This window comes from Lagenorhynchus albirostris, chromosome 2, assembly GCF_949774975.1.
Source record: "Lagenorhynchus albirostris chromosome 2, mLagAlb1.1, whole genome shotgun sequence".
Lineage (NCBI taxonomy): Eukaryota > Metazoa > Chordata > Mammalia > Artiodactyla > Delphinidae > Lagenorhynchus > Lagenorhynchus albirostris.
The window spans coordinates 16,545,775-16,568,722 of NC_083096.1; the positions used below are offsets into that span (position 1 = coordinate 16,545,775).

At 42.3% G+C, this 22,948-nt stretch overlaps 1 protein-coding gene across 2 annotated transcripts in view; it reads left to right on the forward strand.

Moving 5' to 3' along the window:
* Positions 1-22,948, forward strand: part of TGFB2 (transforming growth factor beta 2) — an 83,955-nt gene that overhangs the window by 57,303 nt on the left and 3,704 nt on the right. The window contains exons 3-6 of one of the 2 annotated variants that reach the window (XM_060127160.1): positions 17,242-17,374; positions 17,498-17,608; positions 19,133-19,310; positions 20,674-20,827. In XM_060127160.1, coding sequence (XP_059983143.1) covers positions 17,242-17,374; positions 17,498-17,608; positions 19,133-19,310; positions 20,674-20,827 — 576 coding nt within the window. The remainder of the gene's footprint in view (positions 1-17,241; positions 17,375-17,497; positions 17,609-19,132; positions 19,311-20,673; positions 20,828-22,948) is intronic. The other variant, XM_060127167.1, reaches the window with a different exon arrangement.

Consider the following 22,948-nt stretch of genomic DNA (forward strand, 5'->3'; position numbering starts at 1 on the left):
AATATAAAACCGCACTGTCCTCCTGCTACCTCTGACTTCTGTTATGCGAGCAGGCTCTAAAGAGCATATACTGGTGTGATCACAGTATGACTTCAGATGTACACCAGTATCAGAGGGACTACAAAAGGGATAAAGCCTTCTGATAGGAAGGGAAAGAGGGCAAAAAAGAGGAAAACTGAAAATTTTTCCAAATAGGAGTGACCCTTACCGTATTTTTAGAGATTTATGACAAAGGCAGCCTTTATTGAAATAGGCTCCGATAAAACTCCAGTGCTCTGGGAATGCTTTTGAACCTACTAATATTTAGTGGAGCTCTCAGCGCATTTGGAAGACGGAATACATCTTTCTCTGATTAAGTTGTGCTTGTATTTATGATTAAAATCATGCCCAGAGTTATAGAGGGAAAAAAAAATAGGAGAGGGGAATCTTCTTCAATTGAATATCACCAACAAGAGCAAGGGTGTCTGCCGTCTTGGAGGGGGCTCAGCCCCCAATTTCACAAGCAAAGAAATTAATAACTTACGTAAGGGTGCCCATGACCTCGTGGCCGTGTGAGACCACCAAAAACTACTTATGTTTAGGGGTGCTGACCTCAGAGGGCCTTGGAAATCCCAGCTATTTCTAGCTCCCTCTCACCAACTTACACCCTTTTCACGCTTATTTCCCAATTCTTTTTTTTTTTAATTGATGTATAGTTGATTTACAATGTTGTGTTAGTTTCTGGTGTACAGCAAAGTGATTCAGTTATATATATATATATATATATATACTTTTATATATATATATACTTTTATATATATACTTTATATATATATATACTTTTTCAGACTCTTTTCCCTTATAGCTTATTACAAAATATCAAGTATAGTTCCCTGTGCTATACAGTAGGTGCTTGTTGGTTATCTATTTTATATATAGTAGTGAGTATGTGTTAATCCCAAACTCCTGATTTATTCCTCCCCCGCTGCCTTTCCCCTTTGGTAACCAAAAATTTGTTTTCTCTGTCTGTGGGTCTATTTACTGTTCATTTAAAACTTTACCACCTCTAGGATAATAAGATTTGTACCTTTGTAATGTTTCGATGATCTAGTCACTGTATAACAAACTACCCCCAAATTTCATCGCCTCAAATATCAATTATTTTATTGACTTTTAAGGGTCAGAAGCTTGGGCGAGACTTGGCTGGGCTGTTCTTCTGCTCCATGTGACTTTGACTGGGGTCACTTGATGGTATTCAGGTAGCAGCTGGTCTGGTCTGGAGGATCTGTGATGAGTTTGCTCCTAAGCTTGGAGCTTGGATGGAATGACTGAGCCCCTCCTCCTCTCTAAATGGTTTCAGGAGGTATCCACGCAGTCTTCCCAGAAGAGTAGTCAGGCTTTTTACATGAGGCTCAAGGGGCCAAGTGTCCAAGGCGGAAGCCGCCAATACGCTTAAAAACAAGACCCAGAACTAGCAGAGCATCATTTTCACCTTATTCTATAGATCAAATGACCTACAGCCCAGCCCGGATTCAAAGGGAAAGGAAATAGACCCCAGCTCTTGATGGAAGGAGGGTCAAAGAAGTTGCAGCCATCTTTAATCTGCCACATTAACCCACGGTATGGCGTCCTAGTGAGCAAACTCCAAGTGGGCACCTCCTAGCGTTGGCGCCAGAACTGGAGCCAGCCATCTAGAGATAAATCAGACTCAGACTCTGCCTTCCAGTTGCTCAGGGTCTGGTGGAGGAACAGACGTGTAAATGGTGTCCCAACGGTACCGTCTTTCCACTAATAGAGACATACCCAAGGGACTCCTAGAACAAAATTTGGAGAATCCAGAGGAATGCCTCAGAACTCATTCCTTCCAGAAAGGGAGCTGTGAGAATTTGGGGGCAGTCTTGTTTGGACTCCTTGGGTAGACAGGCAGATAATTCCAATACACCGTGTGCCTGACTCAAGAGATTTCTTTGAGCCCAACAATATTTATCGCAGGAATATCTGAATGCATCAGATTGAGATAGGAGCAGGTTTGGTTAGTGCGCAGCATTTTCTTTTATTCACTCGTTCACTAGTCACCCTTAATGAGACGGCATGATGTAGTGTTCACTGGTATGGGCGTTGTGATCCAGGTTTTTTTTTTTTAATAGTTCCAATTCACTTGCTGTTTATTGTAAGGGTGAAATAAAACAGTGTATATGACTGTCGGATGGAGAGTTGGCAGTCAACCTAGGTTAGTTCCCTTCCTTCCTCGTCATCTCTTAGATTTTGACTTCTAAGTCTTTGATTCCCCCAAGAGGAAGAGCTCTCTACAGAATTACCTGCCAAAGTAGGTTGCCAGGTTATCATTCGATTAATTTATTAGCTTGAGACCACTAAAAAAAACCATGCAAAAGAACTCCCTGGGAGGCAATGCGATATACTGGGTTCATACCTCCTACATCATACATCAGGAGAAAAATGTCACCTTCTCACATGGGGCTGATGTGAGGCCACAAATGTTGGTGTCAGATCTTGGTAGAATACAGTCTGCTGGTAGTTGCCTATTAATCAGTAGAAGATAAACGTGCTGGGATGAAACAAGCTCTGTGGATTTCCAAGGCACCTTAGATTTCCCGACCATGGCTTTAAGAGGGGCAATGGTGGTGTTTATTTTTGTAGAGGTAGGATGTCCAGCTTCAGTTGAAGTCACCTTTGCCTTAACAAAGGAACTCCCCCCTCTACAGAATACTCTGTCAGACCTGTGATGAACAAAAGTAAAATAAAATCTGTCCTCCTGCTTTTCCTGACCTCGTTCTTTAATCCTTGAGATTGATTGATGTATTTATTTATTTTGGCTGTGCTGTGCAGCACGCGGGATCTTAGTTCCCCGACCAGGGATCAAACCCGTGCCCCTGCCGTGGAAGTGCGGAGTCCTAGCCACTGGACCGCCAGGAAATTCCCAATCCTTGGATTTTAATGCCTAGTTGGATTTGCATTTGTACAGTAACGGGTTTGTCAAATGTGATGAAATCTCATCTTTAGAGATCCCTTGCAAGGCTATACAAGACAGCGGCTAAATCCTAAGTCATTTATATCCATTTATCTCTGGCTTCAAGCTGTATAGTCCATATGAAATGACTTTTCAGATTTGAGGGTGAAACAGTGAATTGATGTTTACGGAGCGAAATAGGTAAACAAAGATTGTAGTGGGGAGGAGCGAATCCCCAGCTACTTTTAATGGACATTGTATCTCACCTCCCCGAAAGATTTTAAACGATGCGCACCCCTAAGGCTTTACAGTGATAATTCAAGGTAGATGGGCTTGGCCTGCTTTTTATTTATTATTTATTTATTTATTTTTGGCTACACTGGGTCTCTGTTGCTGTGCGCGGCTTTCTCTAGTTGCAGCGAGCGGGGGCTACTCTTTGTTGAGGTAGGTGGGCTTCTCATTGCGGTGGCTTCTCTTGTTGCGGAGCATGGGCTCTAGGCGCACGGGATTCAGTAGCTGTGGCTCGCGGGCTCAGTAGTTGTGGCTCGTGGGCTTAGTTGCTCCGCGGCATGTGGGATCTCCCCGGACCAGGGCTCGAACCCGTGTCCCCTGCATGGGCAGGCGGATTCTTAACCACTGCGCCACAAGCAGGGAAGCCCTGGCCTGCTTTTTAAGGGACTCTAAAGCTGCAAAATGAAGGGTGAGGTTCCTGTCACTGCAAGGACCACAGCGCTAGTGGGGTTAATGAAAATTAACCTTTTCCTGATCCCAAACACGTGCGCATGCACATGCGTATATGTGCCCTTGTACACGCGCACGCGTGCACACACACAGAGTTCAGCTTTCATTTCTCATATTGCCCAAGGGTGTGTAAAATATAAAGAGGTCAGCCAAGAAACCCGACTGTTTGTTAGATTTGACTTGCAAAACGTGCTACTGAAAAGAAACATTTATCCTGAGCTCCTGTTGTCCAGAATTTTACAACGTACAATCCCCTTAATACTGATCCTAACTCTGGCGCCACGTTGGAGACACATGAGGTATAGTAACCCACTTTAAAAAAAGCCGTGAGGTATAATAAACACTTTGTTTGTACAAGGCTATTAACGTCTCAGGTTTTTGCAAACTGATCGAATGACATGCTCGCCGCGTAAGGAAATTGGATGGTTATCATTTGCATTAGGTTATGACGTTACCCAAAGCCTGTGAACGCTGTGAGCAGACGGGACCCCAAAAATGGTGTGAACAGTAGTCCCTCCCCACTGTATTCAAAGAACTGTTCATAATCGTGCAATGGTAACTAATAATTCTCTGTTCTTTTTTTTTTTTTTTTTGCGGTACGCGGGCCTCTCACTGTTGTGGCCTCTCCCGTTGCGGAGCACAGGCTCCGGACGCGCAGGCTCAGCGGCCATGGCTCACGGGCCCAGCCGCTCCGCAGCACGTGGGATCTTCCCGGACCGGGGCACGAACCCGTGTCCCCTGCATCGGCAGGCGGACTCTCAACCACTGCGCCACCAGGGAAGCCCATCTCTGTTCTTTTGCGTAGCGTGGCTCAGTAACCGTGTTGAGAATTATCGCTAACCCACGCAGTGCTTACTGTCTGCTGGGCACTATTTTAAGTGCGTTATAAAGATTGATTCATTTAATCCTTATAATAACCTTATGAGGTGGTTACTATTATTATCTTCATTTTACAGATGAGGAAACTGAGGCACAGAGAGGTTGAGAAACTTGCCCAGGCCACACGACTTGGAAGAGGCAGAGCCAGGATTCTAACGCAGGCAGTCTGGCCCCAAAGGCCACGCTGTTGGCTGCTTTGCCCTACTGGTAGGAGGAGTCCAGAGTTTGGAGTTGGGCTAGTGTGAGTTCCAGGTGTGGCTTTCCCCCTTGGGGAGTCTAAGGAAGTCACATCACCGAGATGATTTCTGTATCAGTAAAATGTGGATAAAAGTACCTACTTGGCAAGGGTTTTGTAAGGCATGGAGAGAATGCATGGAAACTCATAGCACAATATTAGTCGACTCAGTGGTTACTATTATTATGATTATTATTGTTTCCAAAGCACTGACTTTGAACTTTTATCAGAAACAATCTCTTAAATTTACGATCTGCTCCAAATCTCTTAGGAATGATGACTCACCTTAGCCCCTAGGGCTGCAGGTCCTGGGTTTGCAGTGGCTGTCCCAGAACTTAGCTTCAGGACTTCCTTAGATAAGATTTTCAACTCACTCTGTGTGTGGTGGTCTTATTCAATTGCTGGTGAGTAGCTCTGGGTAGGAACAAAGAGGAACATTGCAGCCAGTCAGCCCTGGGTTCACCTTTCACCTTTTTTATTTAGTAGCTTTCTGGTCTTACAAATCACGCATCTCTCTGAGCCTCAGATTTTCTTCCTCCCCTGGAGGTTGACAGTTCTTGTCTAATGAGTTGCTGTGAGGAGAACACAGCTGTAAAGTGTCTGGCACGTTGGCTGAGTCAGGAGTGGATATTTTCACCAGGGTTTTGCTGGTCATGTAGAACATGGTTTATACTTCCCCTAGAGGGGGTTTGTGATGGTAAAACTACTCCACGATGATGTCAGTTGTCTCTGCTTGGATGATGTCATTCATCTCTGATTGGATGAGGTGTCATCTGACCCATTTCCGGGGATCAGTGGAGCAGAGCAGGATTATGGGAACAGCCGTGGTGTTAGCATTCTGGGTCTTTGCTTTATCAAAACTCCAAGGGCAGCTGCGATGAGTTGGGGGCTGTGATGTGTCTTGCTTTTCTTTTTTGAAGAAAGCATTACAGAGTGACTGACCCCAGTGGGGATGTCTTTTTACCTCATCCCTGGCCCCATAACTACCTCTGCCTGCCTCACCATCACACGACTAGGCTTGACACCTGCTTCCTGGATTGATTTCAGTAGTTTTATTTCCATCTTGTAAATGTCTGTCAACTTTGCTATAACTCCACCAGGGCAAAAGTGTTCCAAGGGAGGATATGTGTTTATTTCCTGATAGCAAGAGTAATCAGAATATTTGGGGGGAACTTTGGGTTCTAGAACTGTGTTCACAGCCTACAAACACATAATTGAGAATTCCTTCAATGGGGACAAATCTGGATGTTTTGAAAGGTACTATTGGCTTTTTAAAACTGCCAAAGTTCTAAATAAGAGGAACATAAGAAGTAATTAAGTTGATTTTCCTATATAATGGCAGTTTTTCAAAGATGGAACCGAAATCCAACCACTTCTCACATCTCTGCTGCTACTACCCTGGTCCCAGGGGTTCTTGTCTCTTGCTTGGGCTTTTGCAGTGGCCTCGTCTCGCTGTTTGCACCTGGCCACCTTCGAGGCTGTTTGCAACACAGCGGTGAGGGCGATCTCTGCCGAGAGGTTGGTCCGATCCAAATCCCCTGGTCAGAGCACTGTCGTGGCTTCTTACCCCACTCCACGTAGGAGCTAAAGGCCTTCTTGTGCCTTAGGCTTTCCCTGGCCTATTGCTCACTCGCCCCCGCCAGCCGTGACTTCCCCCACTCAGGGGGCTCCCCCATCCTGGCCTCTTTGCTGTTCCTCAGACACCCTGGGCTCACCCCCTTCTAAAGCCTGTGGCTGCCGTTCCCTCTGCCTGCAGTGCTCTGTGGCATTTTCCAGAAGGCTCCCTCTCTTCATTCCTTCAGATCTTTCCTCGAATGTCACCTGCCCAGATACCTTCCTAGCCAACCTGTCTGACATCTCAGGGTCCCTCTTCCCAACACTTCCCATCCCTGTTCTCCACATTTCTCCTCCATACTCTTGTCACATGCTATACTTGATCTTCTCCACCTTCATCTTGTTTATGGTCTTGTCTCCACCTCTAGAGATAATCTCCCTGAACAACACCTGGTGCATAGATGATGTTCAATAAATGTCTTTGAATACATTGAAGAAACATTTCAAAATAAGATTTAAGTACAAGGAATATATATATTTATAACTGCATCACTTTGTTGTACACCTGCAACTAACACAACATTATAAGTCAACTAGACCCCAATAAAAATTAAAAAAAAAAGAGTTAAGTACAAGGAACATTGTGGAAATAAGCGTGTAACATCATCAGGGGACTCTCGAGAAACATCAATTATTTGGATTTGGAAACTCTGCTAGGTTTGTTTTAAAGATACCTCTGTAGCTATTAATGAAGAAAGAAATGTTGATAGCTACCCATTTTCTGTTACTTATTCAGAGCTACTTCTGGTTAAGTGAATAATAACCATGTAAGAAAAATACATATATATATATATATATATATATAAAAAATACAGTAATGAAACTGATACTCTTGGGTAACCCACAAACACAGTAGGAAAACCATGCTCTTTATTTTTTGAGATTCATTACTTTAGATGTGTGGCACATGCCTCTTTCCTTGCCTGTGCGGATGTGACCTGTGTCTGGTTGAATCGTTTACTCTGCTGTGTGATTTATATCTGATGCTCTTGTGAATGAGGTCGAGCTGCAGCATCACAGAGACTTCCGTTTACACAAAGGACTCCTTCATCCCTCAGACCTGCAGAGATGCATTTGCTTGTTTATGCACATGTGCAGTCAGCACAAAGCCCCGTGTGTGGAGAATGAAAAAAGTGAAGGAAAAAATAGGGAATTATGAGGTGTTTTCATCACAGAGGAGAGGCTTTCCTGTGTGTGTGTGTGTGTGTGTGTGTATGTGTGTGTGTGTGTGAGTGTGTGCGTGTAGCTTGCTGGTGTCATTTCCATAAAGGTCATTAAAGACCTCTGTATGCCGTACTTTTACTGCACATGGATCTGTGTAATACAGAAACACACCAATGTACATCACGTTGTACTGTAACGAGAAAGAGTTAATATCGGGACATAATAATGTAGATATCTCAGCTCCAAAGAGACTGTATTTTTAATGTGAGTCTTTCTTTTGAAGCTGATGTGTATTCCATAAGTGTGTGCTATGCAGGCTCTCGTGAAGCCCTTGTGAAGTATGCATTCCTTACGACCTCTTAGAGGGATGCAGTCATAAAGGAGCCGCAGGACGTGGTAATGGGAGAAGTAGGATAAGAGCTGGGTCTGTTAGGCCACTTTCTGAAGGATAATCATGCAGTGTGTCAGTTTGTTAGACACGCCCAAGGTGACCCAGCGCCGTTCAAGGAGGCTGCAATTAAACAGGGACAAAGGGCTATGTTTATGCCTCAGTGGAAGAGAAGCCGTTTACCCAGTTCTGATTCTAAGACCCCACTTTCTAGTACTTGGAAATTCTACTTTCTTGCTTTTTCTCATCATTTTCATTCCCACAACAAAATATGTTAAGTAGAAAGGGTAAAATACATATAAAATTGTTTACATTGTCAGGTGATTCTTTGTCATCATAGATAGATACATAGATACAGATATGGATATATAGATATAGATGTCTGTTTATCTATGAAGTCTCTGTGAGGTGAATGTCCATGTGTATGTGTAAAATTCTGAGAAGTCGTTTCTATCACTATAAACGACTGATTGTTCAGGGGCTTGTATGTCACTTGATCATATATGTCTTTCTAATGAAGTCTGTTAGTCAATAAGAATTTACCAAGGATGGACTGTGTAAACTACAGTGGAAAAAACTCTGTGGAAAATAAAAAGGAGTGTTTTTTGCTTTGAAGAACTTCCCCGTCAGATCAAGCATCAGAACATACACATCCCACGGTAATGCATGAACACCTACTGTTATAGGTTGAATTTTGTCCCTTCAAAAAAATATGTGGATGTCCTGACCTTCAGCATCCCATAACGTGACCTTATCTGGAAACAGGCTCGTTGCAGACGTAATTAGTTAAATTAAAATGAGGTTACACCGGAGTAGGGTAGGCCTCTAATCCTGTATGGTCAGGGTCCTAAGAAGACAGGCATGTGCACATGCAAAGATGCTCAACACCCCTAATTATTAGAGAAATGCAAATCAGAACTGCAGTGAGTTATCACCTCACAGCAGTCAGAATGGCCATCATCAAGATGTCTACAAATAACAAATGCTGGAGAGGGTGTAGAGAAAAGGGAACCCTCTTGCACTGTTGGTGGGAATGTAAATTGGTACAGCCGCTATGGAGAACAGTATGGAGGTTCCTTAAAAAACTAAAAATAGAGCTACCACATGATCCTGCAGTCCCACTCCTGGCCATATATATGGAGGAAACTCTAATTGGAAAATATATGTGCACCTCAGTGTTCATAGCAGCACTATTTACAATAGCCAAGACACAGAAGCAACCTAAGTTAACACTGACAGATGAATGGATAAAGAAGATGTTGTACTTATATACAATGGAATACTACTCAGCCATAAAAAAGAATGAAATAATGCCATTTGCAGCAACATGGATGGACCTAGAGATGATCATACTGAGGAAGTGATGGTTTATGTTTGCCTGACTTCAAAGCCTATGAGCCTTTTCCCTACACTAATGATTTCCAAAGGCACTTGGCAAGCACCATGGGTTCTTCAAAGAAACCTAAGGAACCACAGAGGGTATGGAATGGGTCGGCAAAGATGGGCAGGACTCTGGTTTAAACTGGGCCTCACACCTTATGTACACTAGTGAAGTTCTACTTTGTGCTGCTGTATACAACACGAGACAGTGTGTTGATTAAAGAAAACAAGGCCAACCAGAAAAGAAGTAACTGTGGATACAGCACCAGGTTATGGCTTTGGCTCTATACAATTTAATACTGTTATCATCAAGCTGATGAAGACATTGCATGCACAGCGGTTGATACTGTGGCAAGGATAGTTTAGAGGTTGAAGAGCAAACAAGGTTCAGAGAGATTCTAAAATGCTAAAAACCCAGCTCAGATAAGAAGTTCAAAGTTAACGGAGATATATGTGGAATTTGCATTTAGGTTCAAAAACGAATTGCGTCAATATAGACTAGAACAGTAGTTCTCCGAGTGGTCCTTAGACCAGCAGCTTGTGCATCACCTAGGAACATGTTAGAAATGCAAATTCTTGCGCACCAGCTTCACCCCTATTAAATCAGAAACTCTATAGATGTTTTAATAAGCCCTCCAGATGTGTCTAATGCAGGCTAAAGTTGGAGAACCACTGGTTAGAAAAACCAACCTTCCTTCTCTCTTTGCCTTCCTTCATTTCTTCGTCTTTATTCCATGTCCTTCCCAAGAAAGGGCTTGGGGTGGAAAATCTGACTTAATGATTTGTGTAAGAACAAAGGTTTTATTTTACAAGAAGTTTGGAATCAATGGTGTGATGTGGTTCCTGCCCAAAATAAATAGTTTGCATTAAAAATAGTGACCAGAACAAGGGAAGCATGAGGCTCCCCCCTCCCCATTTGGCATATTCTGTGTATTTGCCATATTCTGCTAGACTGTACCTTGAATCTGTTGAGGAACTGATTTTAAGAGGGACATTGAAAAAGGGCTTGACAAGGGTGGAAAGCACCACAAACCTTGTCTTGAAGGAAGAAGTTGGGGGAAGCCATCTCCTGTGATGGGGGGCTGACGTAGAGAAGAAACAGAATTTTTCATCTTGTTCCAGATAGCAAAATACATACAATGTTCAAAAGCCCCCTCAACTGGTATGAACGGGGCAAGATGTTTCCAGACTTTTCCTACAGGGCTTTGGTAACCCAGGTAAGTCCTTCAGGCTTCTTCTCCTCCTGCTGTAGTATTGAGATAATAAGGGCTAGGATATCTACCTCACAGTGTTTTGTGAAGACTGAAAAATGTGAAAATGTTTCACATTTTTGAAAAGCTGACATCATTGTATGAAGATGAGGCAATGGTACTATTATTAACTAAGACCAGTTGATGGAAGGTTTAAGTCCAAGATAAAGAAAAATTTCAACCTGCCAGTTGGCCCAAAGTGGGATGATCTTTTTCAACAAGTAGCAAGTTCACTGTCGTGAGAGATCTTCAGATAAAGCCAGAGATGTTAGAGGATGAATTGTCTTGAGTTGGAGAGACGGCCCCTAAGTGCCTCACTGACACGTGTTTCATGACACGGACGTTAGTGCGTGAGATGAGGCAGATCTAAGAGAATGGTGCTCAGAGCCAGCGGAGTGAACATTTAATTCAGCATTTCCTCATCACTCCGTGCACACCACTGCAAACATTTTAAACCCTGAAATATATTTAAACATTAAGTACATTAAAAACATTTAAAAGGAACAAGATGGGCCCACACTTGTTAAGCTGGTGTCAGTTTTTCTCTCCAGCCCTATTGTTAAATTTCTCTTTCCATTAGAAGTCTGGTTGAATGGGCCCCTGGGTCCTTCTGTAGATCTGTTGATGTCTGAATATGGAAAGTAAAATCGAATCCCCAATGCTTTCTTATAGCTTTTTGCGATGTCTCATAGGAATGGAAGAGGTGTCTTTCACGAGGTTTGAGCCAAATCCTGAGTTGATTTATAGCATTATTCCTTTAAGACTAAGCTCTCCTCTGGCTATAATTTTGCATCTAGAGTTCTGTTTCTTTTTTTTTTTTTTTTGGCCCTAAACTATTGGGTAACATCAGTGACTTTTGCCTCTCTCCACTCCCTAATTGGCTGGTTTCCAGTGGCAGAGAGATGAATGGATCCTTTTGTGTAGGGAGTTTTGTAATTCAGGGAAGAACTGAGAGCTTTGCCAAAGGCGATATGTGGTATTTTACACATATTACAGATAATGTGTATATATCAATAACGTAATGAAGGTACCATTCAAGCATGGCTGTGGGTGGTAGCAAGAGACAGCTAAATCTCATTTTTAATATATTAGAAGCTCTCTTCTAATTCAATCAGGAACAGTTGTTGTTCTGTTATTTAAAGACAAAAAAAGTCAGTTCAAGCAGGGAATTATAAAAACATGAGTTGGGGGGCAAACTTTATATTTTAATTTAAAACATATGTATGTGTATATATGTGTACAACACACACACACAAACACAATTTAAATGCTGAGTTTTCTATAAAATACCGAGGACTTTTCATTGACTGTGGCTCTGCCTGTTGCAATCCACGTCTTATTTTTTGCCTAAACCACATCCATAGTGCATCATCAATGCTTTCTAGTTTTTAGTTTCTTTGAAGAAGAGAGACGTTTCAGGACAATTGCTAAGCAAACCGAGTGCAGGATCCTTCTAGATTTTTAACATATGATTTCCTTCTTTGATAGTTATCTCTCCCACATCTAAAATTGGAAAAAAAAATATATTGTGGTAAAATATACATAACATAAAATTTACCTTAACCATTTTTTAAAGTATACTATTCAGAGGCAGCAAGTAAATTTACAATGTTGTACAACCATCACTGCCATCCATTTCCAGAAATTTTTCATTATCCTAAATGGAAACTCTGTGCCCATAAAAAAAATAACTCCCCATTCCCATTACCCCCAGCCCCTGGTAACCTCTAATTCTACTTTATACCTTCATGAATTTGCCTATTCTAGTTATCTCATGTAAGTGAAGTCGTATAATATTTGTCCTTTTGTGTCTGGCTTATTTTACTTGGCATAAAGTTTACGAGATTCATCCATGCTGTCATATGTCAGCATTTCATTACTTTTCATGGCTGAATAATATTCCATTGTGTGTATATACTCCATTTTGTGTATCCATATATCTGTTGATGGACACTTGGGTTGTTTTCATCATTCAACTATTGTGATTAATGCTGCTATGAACATTGGTGTACAAGTATCTGTTTGAGCCCCTATTTTCAATTCTTTTGGGTATATACCTAGCAGTAGAATTGCTAGATCATATGGTAATTTCATGTTTACCTTTTTTGAGGACCCACCAAACTGTTTTTCAAAAAAAATTTTTTTTTAAGCAACTTGTCTTTATGAAGACTTTCTAAGGCATTCAGCTTGGTTCTCACAGAAGCAACGGCTCTCTTTACATTTGGTCCTATATTTCATCAGTTTCTAGACCATCTAATTAACTCGTATAATTACAATATCATGGATTCCCTGGTGGTCCAGTGGTTAAGACTCCACACTTCCAATGCAGGGGGTGTGGGTTCGATCCCTGGTCGCGGAACTAAGATCCCACATGCTGCGTGGTCAAAAAAATACAATATCAAGTCCAACTATCATAAACAGGTTTAGAAACATATACAATTGATACTTGCTAAGCATGCAACTCAACTGCTAAGACCAGAAGTCCTTGGAACATACTAGAGCGTAGCTTTCTGGCAATAAGCCCCAGGGTGCTCTGGGAATCAGCCAATACCTATTACAGAACAAATGGAGTATATTGGTTAATCTGTCCAGTCAAATGGAGGCCAGTTAAGAGAGCTTTTACCATTCAATTAAATTACCTTTGTCATGATAAGATATATAAAGGAATTTAGAAATGACTGTGGCTCTAGGAAAAAAAAAAGACAGCTGCACATCCAGGACTGTTAACATTCAATACACTTGTTGTTGGGAGACTGGAAAAAGGCACACAGCAAAGGCTAAAACAGAATGGGAAGTTGACCAAGGTGGTCATTTTTGTATCAACTCTTGAATTTAAGAAAGTTCTAATCGATAAGAGCCGTAGGTTAATTTTCTTCCCTTACAGCTTCACTTAGCGTGGGTGATAAATGGAAGATAAACAAAGAATAGGGAGATCATGCCTATTCTTAGAAAGAAAATACCTTTCAGGTTAAGATTCAAGACTTGAGGATATGGGGAGGGGGAAGGGGAAGCTGTGACAAAGTGAGAGAGTGGCATGGACATATATACACTACCAAACATAAAATAGATAGCTAGTGGGAAGCAGCCGCATAGCACAGGGAGATCAGCTCCGTGCTTTGTGACCACCTAGAGGGGTGGGATAGGGAGGGTGGGAGGGAGGGAGACGCAAGAGGGAAGAGACTTGGGAACATATGTATATGTATAGATGATTCACTTTGTTATAAAGCGGAAACTAACACACCATTGTAAAGCAATTATACTCCAATAAACATGTTTAAGAAGAAAAAGACTTTGGGATGTGATTAGAAGGTTTACTAGCCAGTTCTGAAATGAAATCACCGAGCTGTAGGAGGAGTACTTTTATACAGCATCATCCATCCTTGTTGGCGACCCAAATGATTAAAGGTTTGGGAAATTGCCCCTCTAAATATGGGCTAAAGGAACTGGGTTTATTTAGCTTAGAGAGGGAGACTGAGCATGCTGAGGGGGACTTAATAATAGTCTCCAAGAATATGAGGGATATTCTATGAGTGATGGAAAGCAGCTGTTTCCTGTTTCCACTGAGGGCTGGATAAGAAAGAATAGAGTTAAATTGCAACAAGTGGGTTTAAGAACTACTTGGCCATAAAGTTCAAGACAACAAACCCACAAGACCAAAGTCACTTCTCTGTTTCAGAATTATGTAGCTCACTAGCTATCTTTCTTGGGTGCTTTCAACTGGCCTGTTCTTGAACTAGTAGAAAGATATGGAGGACCTTTCACCTGTGTGAGAGTATGAAGTTGTCCAGTGTCAGAACCTACCCGTGTTCCGTGGCTGAGGAAGCACTTATCTTCTAAGGAGATTTAAAAAGAAAAGAAATTCAGGATCTCTTTGCTCCCCTTCATCTGCTTTTAAAGCCAGATAATCTAGATCTGCTTCTTCTGTATGAGATGAAAACTTTCCATAGATTTGCCAGTGTGTGTTTTTTTCTGCCCACTTGGTCAATGTTGTCACGACTTTAAAAAAAGTTCTGTGTTTTCAGTGAGATTGTGTATACACATACATGTGTATACATACATGTATATAGGCATGTGTGTATATATGGTGTCTTAAGATATGAGATATAGACACATATATCTCATAGATATTGTAGATATTTGATATATGATATAGATATATATTTATCATATGTAATTAATTCAACAATGAAAGCAATGTTTCATTCTAGACAGTGTGTCTGTGCGTGTGCGTGATATGAAGATGAATACGATATATACACCATGGGGCTTCCCTGGTGGCGCAGTGGTTGAGAGTCCGCCTGCCGATGCAGGGGACGCAGGTTCGTGCCCCGGTCCGGGAAGATCCCACATGCCGCGGAGCGGCTGGGCCCGTGAGCCATGGCCGCTGAGCCTGCGCGTTCGGAGCCTGCGCTCCGCAACGGGAGAGGCCACAACAGTGAGAGGCCCGCGTACCACACACACAAAAAAGATATACACCATGCTAATTAGGAACAAAGCAAATAAATACACAAAGCATTACGAAATAATGCATCATTCTAGAAAGTCAGGTAGGGGAAGAAATTTAAAGACAGAAAAGTGAGTTTGGGGAATGTTACTAGTCTTTAGTCAACGAGGCAGATGGAAATACCTGAAGCAATTTCTCAACTATTGTTTCACCATTGTTATCCTGTGTTAGGTGAATTTTACTGTTTATTCTGAATTGGATAAAGGGGTGTCTTATTTGCCCAACTAGGAGTGTTTTCAAGGCAAGGTTTCATTTCCAGAGGATTGACTGCTGTTGGGTTATATCTGGAAAATTATAGGTTTTTATCAGCGTTAACTGTGTTTGTGTTCCACGTGGGATATTTTCATCTTGTACCAACATTTACTATAAGCTTATTAGAAATGTTTGCCTCTGTCTTTGAGTGTTCTCTGGCATCTGGGAAGCGGGGGGGTGGACCGTAATCCAGCCCTGACTCCCACAACTCTTTTGGTCTTCAGAAATCCAGCATTGAAGGAGGAAAAATGACCTGGGGTTGCTTTAAATCACTCATTCACTGTGAAGCTTTGGGCAAGTTACTTAACCTCTCTGAGTCTCACTTTCCTTCATCTACCTGACAAGAATGTTTTCAGGACTAAATTAAATGCAATAGTGTGCTCCAAGCTCAGAGCTCATGTGCCCAGCCCTTAAGTCATTGATTCACAAAGGGCATCTCTTGCCTATGGTAGCATCATGATTGCCTCTAGATTCTCTTCCCTCGTGGGCTTTGCTGGACCTTAGGGGCAGGTTTGTAGGGTAGGGTTGGTTTAAAATTCATGAAGGCACCCGAAGTCCAATTGTATGATTTTTTTCCCCTTTTCTATACTTACTCAATCCAGAAAAAAAAAGTCCACTATAATGCCAGATGTTCCAGGAAGCGTTTGTTGTCAAACTACTTGAAACAAATGATGTGCACACATGGAAGGAAAGTGTGTTGTAAAATCAGCAGGAAGATTATGCTTTTTTTTTTTTTTACAAGGTTTAAAGGAGAATAAAATCAGTCTTCTAGATATGCAGGTAGTCATTTAATAGACATTGATTAAATCGAGTGCTGTGCTTTGAAATGATATCAAATTGAACACATGATCCTTGCCCTGGGAGGGTTTATGAACTTGTTGGAGAGACCAAACATGTATATATGAAATGACCACAGAACGGTTAGACTCAATCTCAGGAAAGGAAGTATAAAACAACAGGGCTTGAGCCCGTAAGTACTGAGGAAAGGCAGGATACAGGTTTGGGTAGGGATTTAATATAGTTCTTGGAGACTTAAGGTCGTGGTTTGACGGGTTCATAAAACAGTATCGTTTAAAGACAGACAGAATTAAAAAAAAAAAAAAAAACCCCAACCTAAAATGTTCACTTCCTATAGAAACCTAAGAACATACTGCAGTTACTCTTAACTTATTTGAAATAAATGCATCCTTCTAAATTCTCAGCGTTCAGGCTGATTTCCTTTCAAACTCTCCCTCCACACTGTGCCAGACGGCTCCTGCCCAAATTTGTTCTGCGTCTGCGGGATATGGAATATCTTTATAAATCATAACAAGTCACAGGGAGGGTAAAAATCCCAGCTCGAGACCTACCTCAAAAGCTGAGGCGTGCCACGTATTTTAATGGCGGTGGATCTAGGAACCAAGGGTAGGACCTTTCTCTCTCTATTAGAAGATTTATAATTCAGAGCCTTCTGAGGGTGAGCCTGGATCCTCTGACCTGGACCCATCCTCCAGCCCGTCCCCACATCCCAGCTCCCCAAATGAAATAAGCAGGGAAGCAGGGCAACAAAACCATTAACTTAATAGCGTCGAATTTATGGCTGAAATCTTGCAAAGCTTATGTCAGCAGAGGAAAATAATTACTGTCACTTTCTTTGAGACACTTGGCTTTATGGTTCCTGTCACCTTTATCATAACACACAGCTGATTTAGTAGCTCTGTTTTTCATGGCAAATGGCCTGGTGTTATGTTTTTATGCATGTGGACATGCTAGTGAGATGACAATACATGGATAGACTGGGGTGGGACTAAATTTAGATAATGAACTGGAATACTGTTAATGGTTTGGGTTTAGTCATGCTGTCACTATGCCAGCTGAGCTTTTCTCACTTGCCCTTTCCTCCTCTAGATTCTCAAATCCAAAGATTTAACATCTCCAACCCAGCGCTACATCGACAGCAAAGTCGTGAAAACCAGAGCAGAAGGCGAATGGCTCTCCTTCGATGTCACTGATGCTGTTCACGAATGGCTCCACCATAAAGGTGACCACCGCCCTCTGTTCTCCTCCTTCGATGTTCAGTGATCCTAAGTTATTGCAAGTCGATTGCAGATTGAGGGGTATTACATGCGCAGACAAATGACCTCCTTGGCTTAATGTTTTCCAGACAGGAATCTGGGATTTAAAATAAGTTTACACTGTCCCTGCTGCACCTTTGTACCATCGAATAATTACATCATCCCCAACAAAAGTGAAGAACTAGAAGCGCGATTTGCAGGTAACTGAAACCGGGGCGTATGAGGTGGGGGAGGGAAGGGCCTCTGTTGATAATCTCCTGGGGGGATGAGGTCAGTTTGCATGTGAAAATGAGATTGCTGAGTGAGGCCCGGGGAGTTTCATTTGTTTGGGCAAAGCTATGGTTGGGGAAAGATATATGAAGGCAGAAAGGACTAGAAGAAAGGGATTCCTTCCCAGTTTACACTGCTTGATGCCCCGTGATGACTTGGCAGTACTAACTGACAGACTTACCAACCTTCCAGACTCTTAAATAGCCTGTTCAGCCCTTTATTCTTCACTCGAGCAAACCAACATTCCATCTATGCTAATAGTATAGAAGAAGAAGATCACATGCATTCAAGGACATCCATTGATTATCCCCCCCCAAATCCAACGTCGTGGGGAAGCCACCACTGTTATCTCACAGAGGACGTCCTCTCCCACCACAGCCTCTGTAACTAACCTGACCTGTACCAGAACACACCCCCTTTTCTAGCTGGTGCCCAAGATTCCAAGTGGCTTCCTTATCAGACTTTCATAATAGCTTATAAACACATAACAAGGTTTTAGTCGCCCCCCTAGTCTTGCTTACCTTTTAGTAAGCTTACTTTAGCCGAAAGTCAAAGAGAATGAGGAGATGCCAAGGGTTCAAGTCATGTCTTACGTTAGATAACAAGTCGTTGGAGGACGAGAGGTGAGGGGGGAGTCTGGACCTATTGCGGGTTCAGCACTGGCTCCACACCACCAGGTGAGGGAGCTGATGGCCCTGTCCTAACTCACCCCACCTGAGACCTCCATCCATTGGCAGAAGGCTCCAGTGGACCTTGCTCATGGAAAAATACTCCCAGCGGTCTAGAGATTATTTCAGTCTCTAACCTAGTCATGATTCTCTATAGTAAGGAGATTAAATGCTTAAGCTGGCAGTCTCCTGAGTGTGCTTTGGGGAGCTCGAGTTTCTTCATCTCAGATGGAATCAGGAAGGTGTTGAGGATATCATAAAATCAATGAAAAAACCCTTTCTTCACAGCTTCCCAAAGTAGCATTAGGTAAGGGTGGGTGACTTCTGTTTCACTTGAACCTCATTCACTGCAATTTAGTGTAAGTCTCAGTTTCGGTTCATCAGGGAAATCTTTTGACTTGAGCAGTCCTAGGAAGAGAGGGGACCAGCGGGTGACACGTCCTATGGCCATGTCATCAGTCGTTGAGGCGTTGAGCACAGCCTACACTGAGGACTGACTAAAATAAACAGTCGAGATTGCCCTTGGACTAGTGGTCAAAGACTTCTTCTGTAGTGACTTTCTCAACCAACAGGCCCTGCCTTTGACACTGAACTGCCTTCTGACAAGAGCCCCATTTAGCCGTGTTCCTTGTCACCTGCACTAGTCCTACCCTCTGCCGTGGGGAGTGAGCCAGCTGCTGCTGCTGTGTGGTCATCACTGCTCTTTGTGACAATAGAAAAGATATGGCTGATTCTATCTGATGAAGGTGAAGCTAAATGTCTATTACCCGAATGCATTTTTTCAAGGTATTGACGGCACCTCCACATATACCAGTGGTGATCAGAAAACAATAAAGTCCACTAGGAAAAAAAACAGTGGGAAGACCCCACATCTCCTGCTAATGTTGTTACCCTCCTACAGACTTGAGTCACAACAGTCCAACCGGCGGAAGAAGCGTGCTTTGGATGCGGCCTATTGCTTTAGGTAAAGGAAATAAAAGGAAAACAAAAAGTAACTGTGTTTGTTTAACGTTTGTACTGCTTTTGCCCCCCCCCCTTTTTTTTTTTTTACTAAAAATGGACTGGAACTGCAACTCATTGCATAAAACCAGGACTAGAAAAGTTAGAGCCATCGTATTTCGTAACATCATCCTTTCCGGAGGTTGAAACAGTTATTTCTATGCTGTATTCATCAGTTCTTTAACAATGAATCTACTGTGAAGGGAGAAAACTAGCCCCCTGAACTTTTTCCCCAAATCCCTCCGAAGCACTTTGAGGCTGAAGGAGAAAAGGAGCTGTCTGTTCCCCAGAGCACAGTTAGGTTTATTTGAGGTGCAGGATGGCGGGTCCCTGACTGGGGAGACTCACCACCTGTAGAAGCCTTCACTCTCCCTGCAAGGTACCCATGGTCAAACCTTCTTCACCGTAACAGTGATGAGAGAGACAGAAGAAGGATGCTGTTTGTCGTGTCTTTTACTAGAGAATATGAGAAGGGAGGGTAACATAAATTTATCTCCCATTTCCACATGAATTCATGGTGGGAAAGTGTGAATGTTTTTCTGTATTTTTTTCTTTTTCTTTTTTCTTTTGGCCGTGCCACTGGTGCAGCTTGTGGGGGCCTTAGTGGCTTGCGGGGATCTTAGTTTCCTGACCAGGGATTGAACTCGTGCCCCCTGCATTGGGAGCGTGGAGTCCTAACCACTGGACCACCAGGGAGTTCCCCTTTTCTGTGGTTTCTTAGTAAGCATGGTAGGAGCTGTGGGGTGGTGAGGGGTCCTCACGGATAAAGTGTTCAAAGTGTGTGAGTTCACAAGAAAAAGGGTGATTTTTGGTTGCCAGAGCAAGTGGTTGCTCTAAGCAAGACTCTGTGTTTCTTATCTCTGGTTCATTCCTAGATCCAGGAACAGGAAATGAAATAAAGGATTTCTTCTCACAGGAAAATGCCTTAGATTGTTCTCTGTAAATACCTATTGTACTTCATCCATTTTGCATTTGAAAAGGCAATAGAGGATGGATGGCCAAACTGTGCACTGTAGGTTGGAACGGTCTTGGTCTCGACTGCCACGTCTTCGCTTATATCTCATCATTTAAGGGAAGGGTTTGATTTTTGAAGTCACAGATAAGCGGGTCAGGGCATAGAACTCACAAGGGAGTCCTGCGAATCACTACCACACCTCATCACGACAGTCTCTTGAGATTGCAGTTCAACCATTAAAACCTGGCCCGTGGTATTTGCTCATACATATTTGTTGAATAAATGAACGAGTCATTTTCCTGGTTTGGGATGAGGGGCGGGGGGATTGGGGTGAAATCAGCTTCAGAATCTCCATTGCTCTTTCTTTTATCAGAAATGTGCAGGATAATTGTTGCCTACGCCCACTTTACATTGATTTCAAGAGGGATCTTGGGTGGAAATGGATACATGAGCCTAAAGGGTACAATGCCAACTTCTGTGCTGGAGCGTGTCCGTATCTGTGGAGCTCAGACACTCAGCACAGTAGGGTAAGTACGGGCCTCACTTGTCTCTTCTGTTCTTGGGCTGCTAATATGTACCTGCTGATAGTATCTCCACATGAATTCTAAATAGCCTGGTGCCCTTTTGTCATCACACGTAAATGGGTACTGGAGACACTGTTTTGAATGATGAGAAAAAAATGTAAGCTGTAGGTGAACTCAGAAAGTAACACTGATGAGTTTGGACAGTATGTCTGGCCTTCCCAGTTAGATTACAAGCAACTTGAGGACAGTTTAATTTTTGCTTTGTTTTATATTCCTAACAGCTGTAAGCATAAATAGGTAGGATCAGTATATCACTTAGTGTCATGTGCTGTTAAGATGTGCAGGGACCCAGGTCTCCAGCTAAAAAAAGGATCCGTTATCACCTCCATCAGGGACTGTCATATTTGAAAGAACATTGAGGGCTTCAGTAGATGCTTTGGCAGAGTGATTCACTAGTGTATGACAGTTATAAAATCATTTAACTTCTCTGAACCTCAGTTTTCTTATCAGTAAAAAGGAATGTCTGTATTAAAAATTATTTTTGAAATAATAATGTCCAACTCCAGAGTGGATGTGAAGAATATAAAGATGATATATGTAACAGTGATTTGAAAATCAGTATCTCCCAGTCTTTTCGAATATAACCCAAAGTAAATGAGAGTCTGAATATTTTATTAAGTTACTTCAATGAGGAATGAAGGCTAATTCAGAAAGCAGGTCCTAGATTGGATGCCATGGGTTCCCAGCCCAGATTAGCAAAGACTTTTTCTATGTAATGATGGTATTTGTCCAAATGCTTCTTCCTGGTGCCTAGACATGTAGGATTTTTAGAGATGGAAAGGACTTCACAAGTTATCTTGTTCCATCCTGTAGTACTATATATAAAATAAATAAACAACAAGGACCTACTGTATAGCACAGAGAACTATACTCAATATTTTGTAACAATGTATAAGGGAAAAGAATCTGAAAAAGAATACACACACACACACACACACACATAACTGAATCACCTTGCTGTATACCTGAAACTAACACAACATTGTCAATCAACCATACTTCAATAAAAATATAGAATAAAATGAAATAAGAATAAAATAAAATACAAAACAATAATAGGCTCTCTTGTTCAAACCTTTCATTTTTTTAAAGAAATTGAAGCCTAGATCAAGTAGATGACTTGCCCAGGAGCAAACAGTTGGTGACAAACCAGAGCTTGGAACGCAGGCCTCCTTGTTTTATAACCAGGCCTTCGTTAATTCCTGAAATGTGGCTACACACTGGGGTTATGCCTCTGTAAATCTCCTTATTAAAGAAACATTAGAAAAATTGCCTTCACTGCAGGATAGGAAAATGAATCTCCTGCCAAAAAGGTCCCATAATGCGTTCAGCTGAACTCAAGAGTTTGGGGGATATCAATGATTTTCGATAATCTGTGTTATAAAATTCCTCTTGAATTCAGCTGAAAAAATCTTGTGTTGGTGGAGCATGAAGTCTATTTATTGATAAACGCTTACATATGCTAAACTTCCAATGGACAAATATGGCTCCCTTTCCTTCAGCTGTTTTCCTGACACCCCTGGAGGTTTTGGCTCCCTGGGCTGACCACGTGCTTGGCCACGTGAGGGAAGCTCGCTTATGCCTGTCGCTTGGTCTGAGCTCTCTGGCCAGGCTGCTTCAGCTGGGCTGTGGCAACAGTAGCTGTAATGTGGGCGAGACCCAGTTGCCAAGTAGAAACATAATTCTCCTCCCTGATACACAGAGGGAGTGTGTGAAGGCTGAGACCACGCTTGTTTTTCAAGGAGAGAGGAAGAATCACTGTCATGATCACAAATATGTGGTTTGGACAGTTACCCAAAAAGCCAGAGGTAGCTTAATAAAGTAGTCAGTGTTGCTGTGCTGAACAGATCTTCTGTCTTAGGCTGAAAACATTGCAGTGAATCTCGAGGAAAAGGTCACTCGCTGTTTGATTAACACATTAATGGCATCCTTGGAAATGTCTCTTTATCATCACTGGGGAAGCTCCATACTTCCGTTGGTAGAAGTCACATACCCCTTTGATATAGGCTGGGGTTAAAGGTATAGCACTAACCATAGAACTTTCTTTTCATTCTAAGACTGACT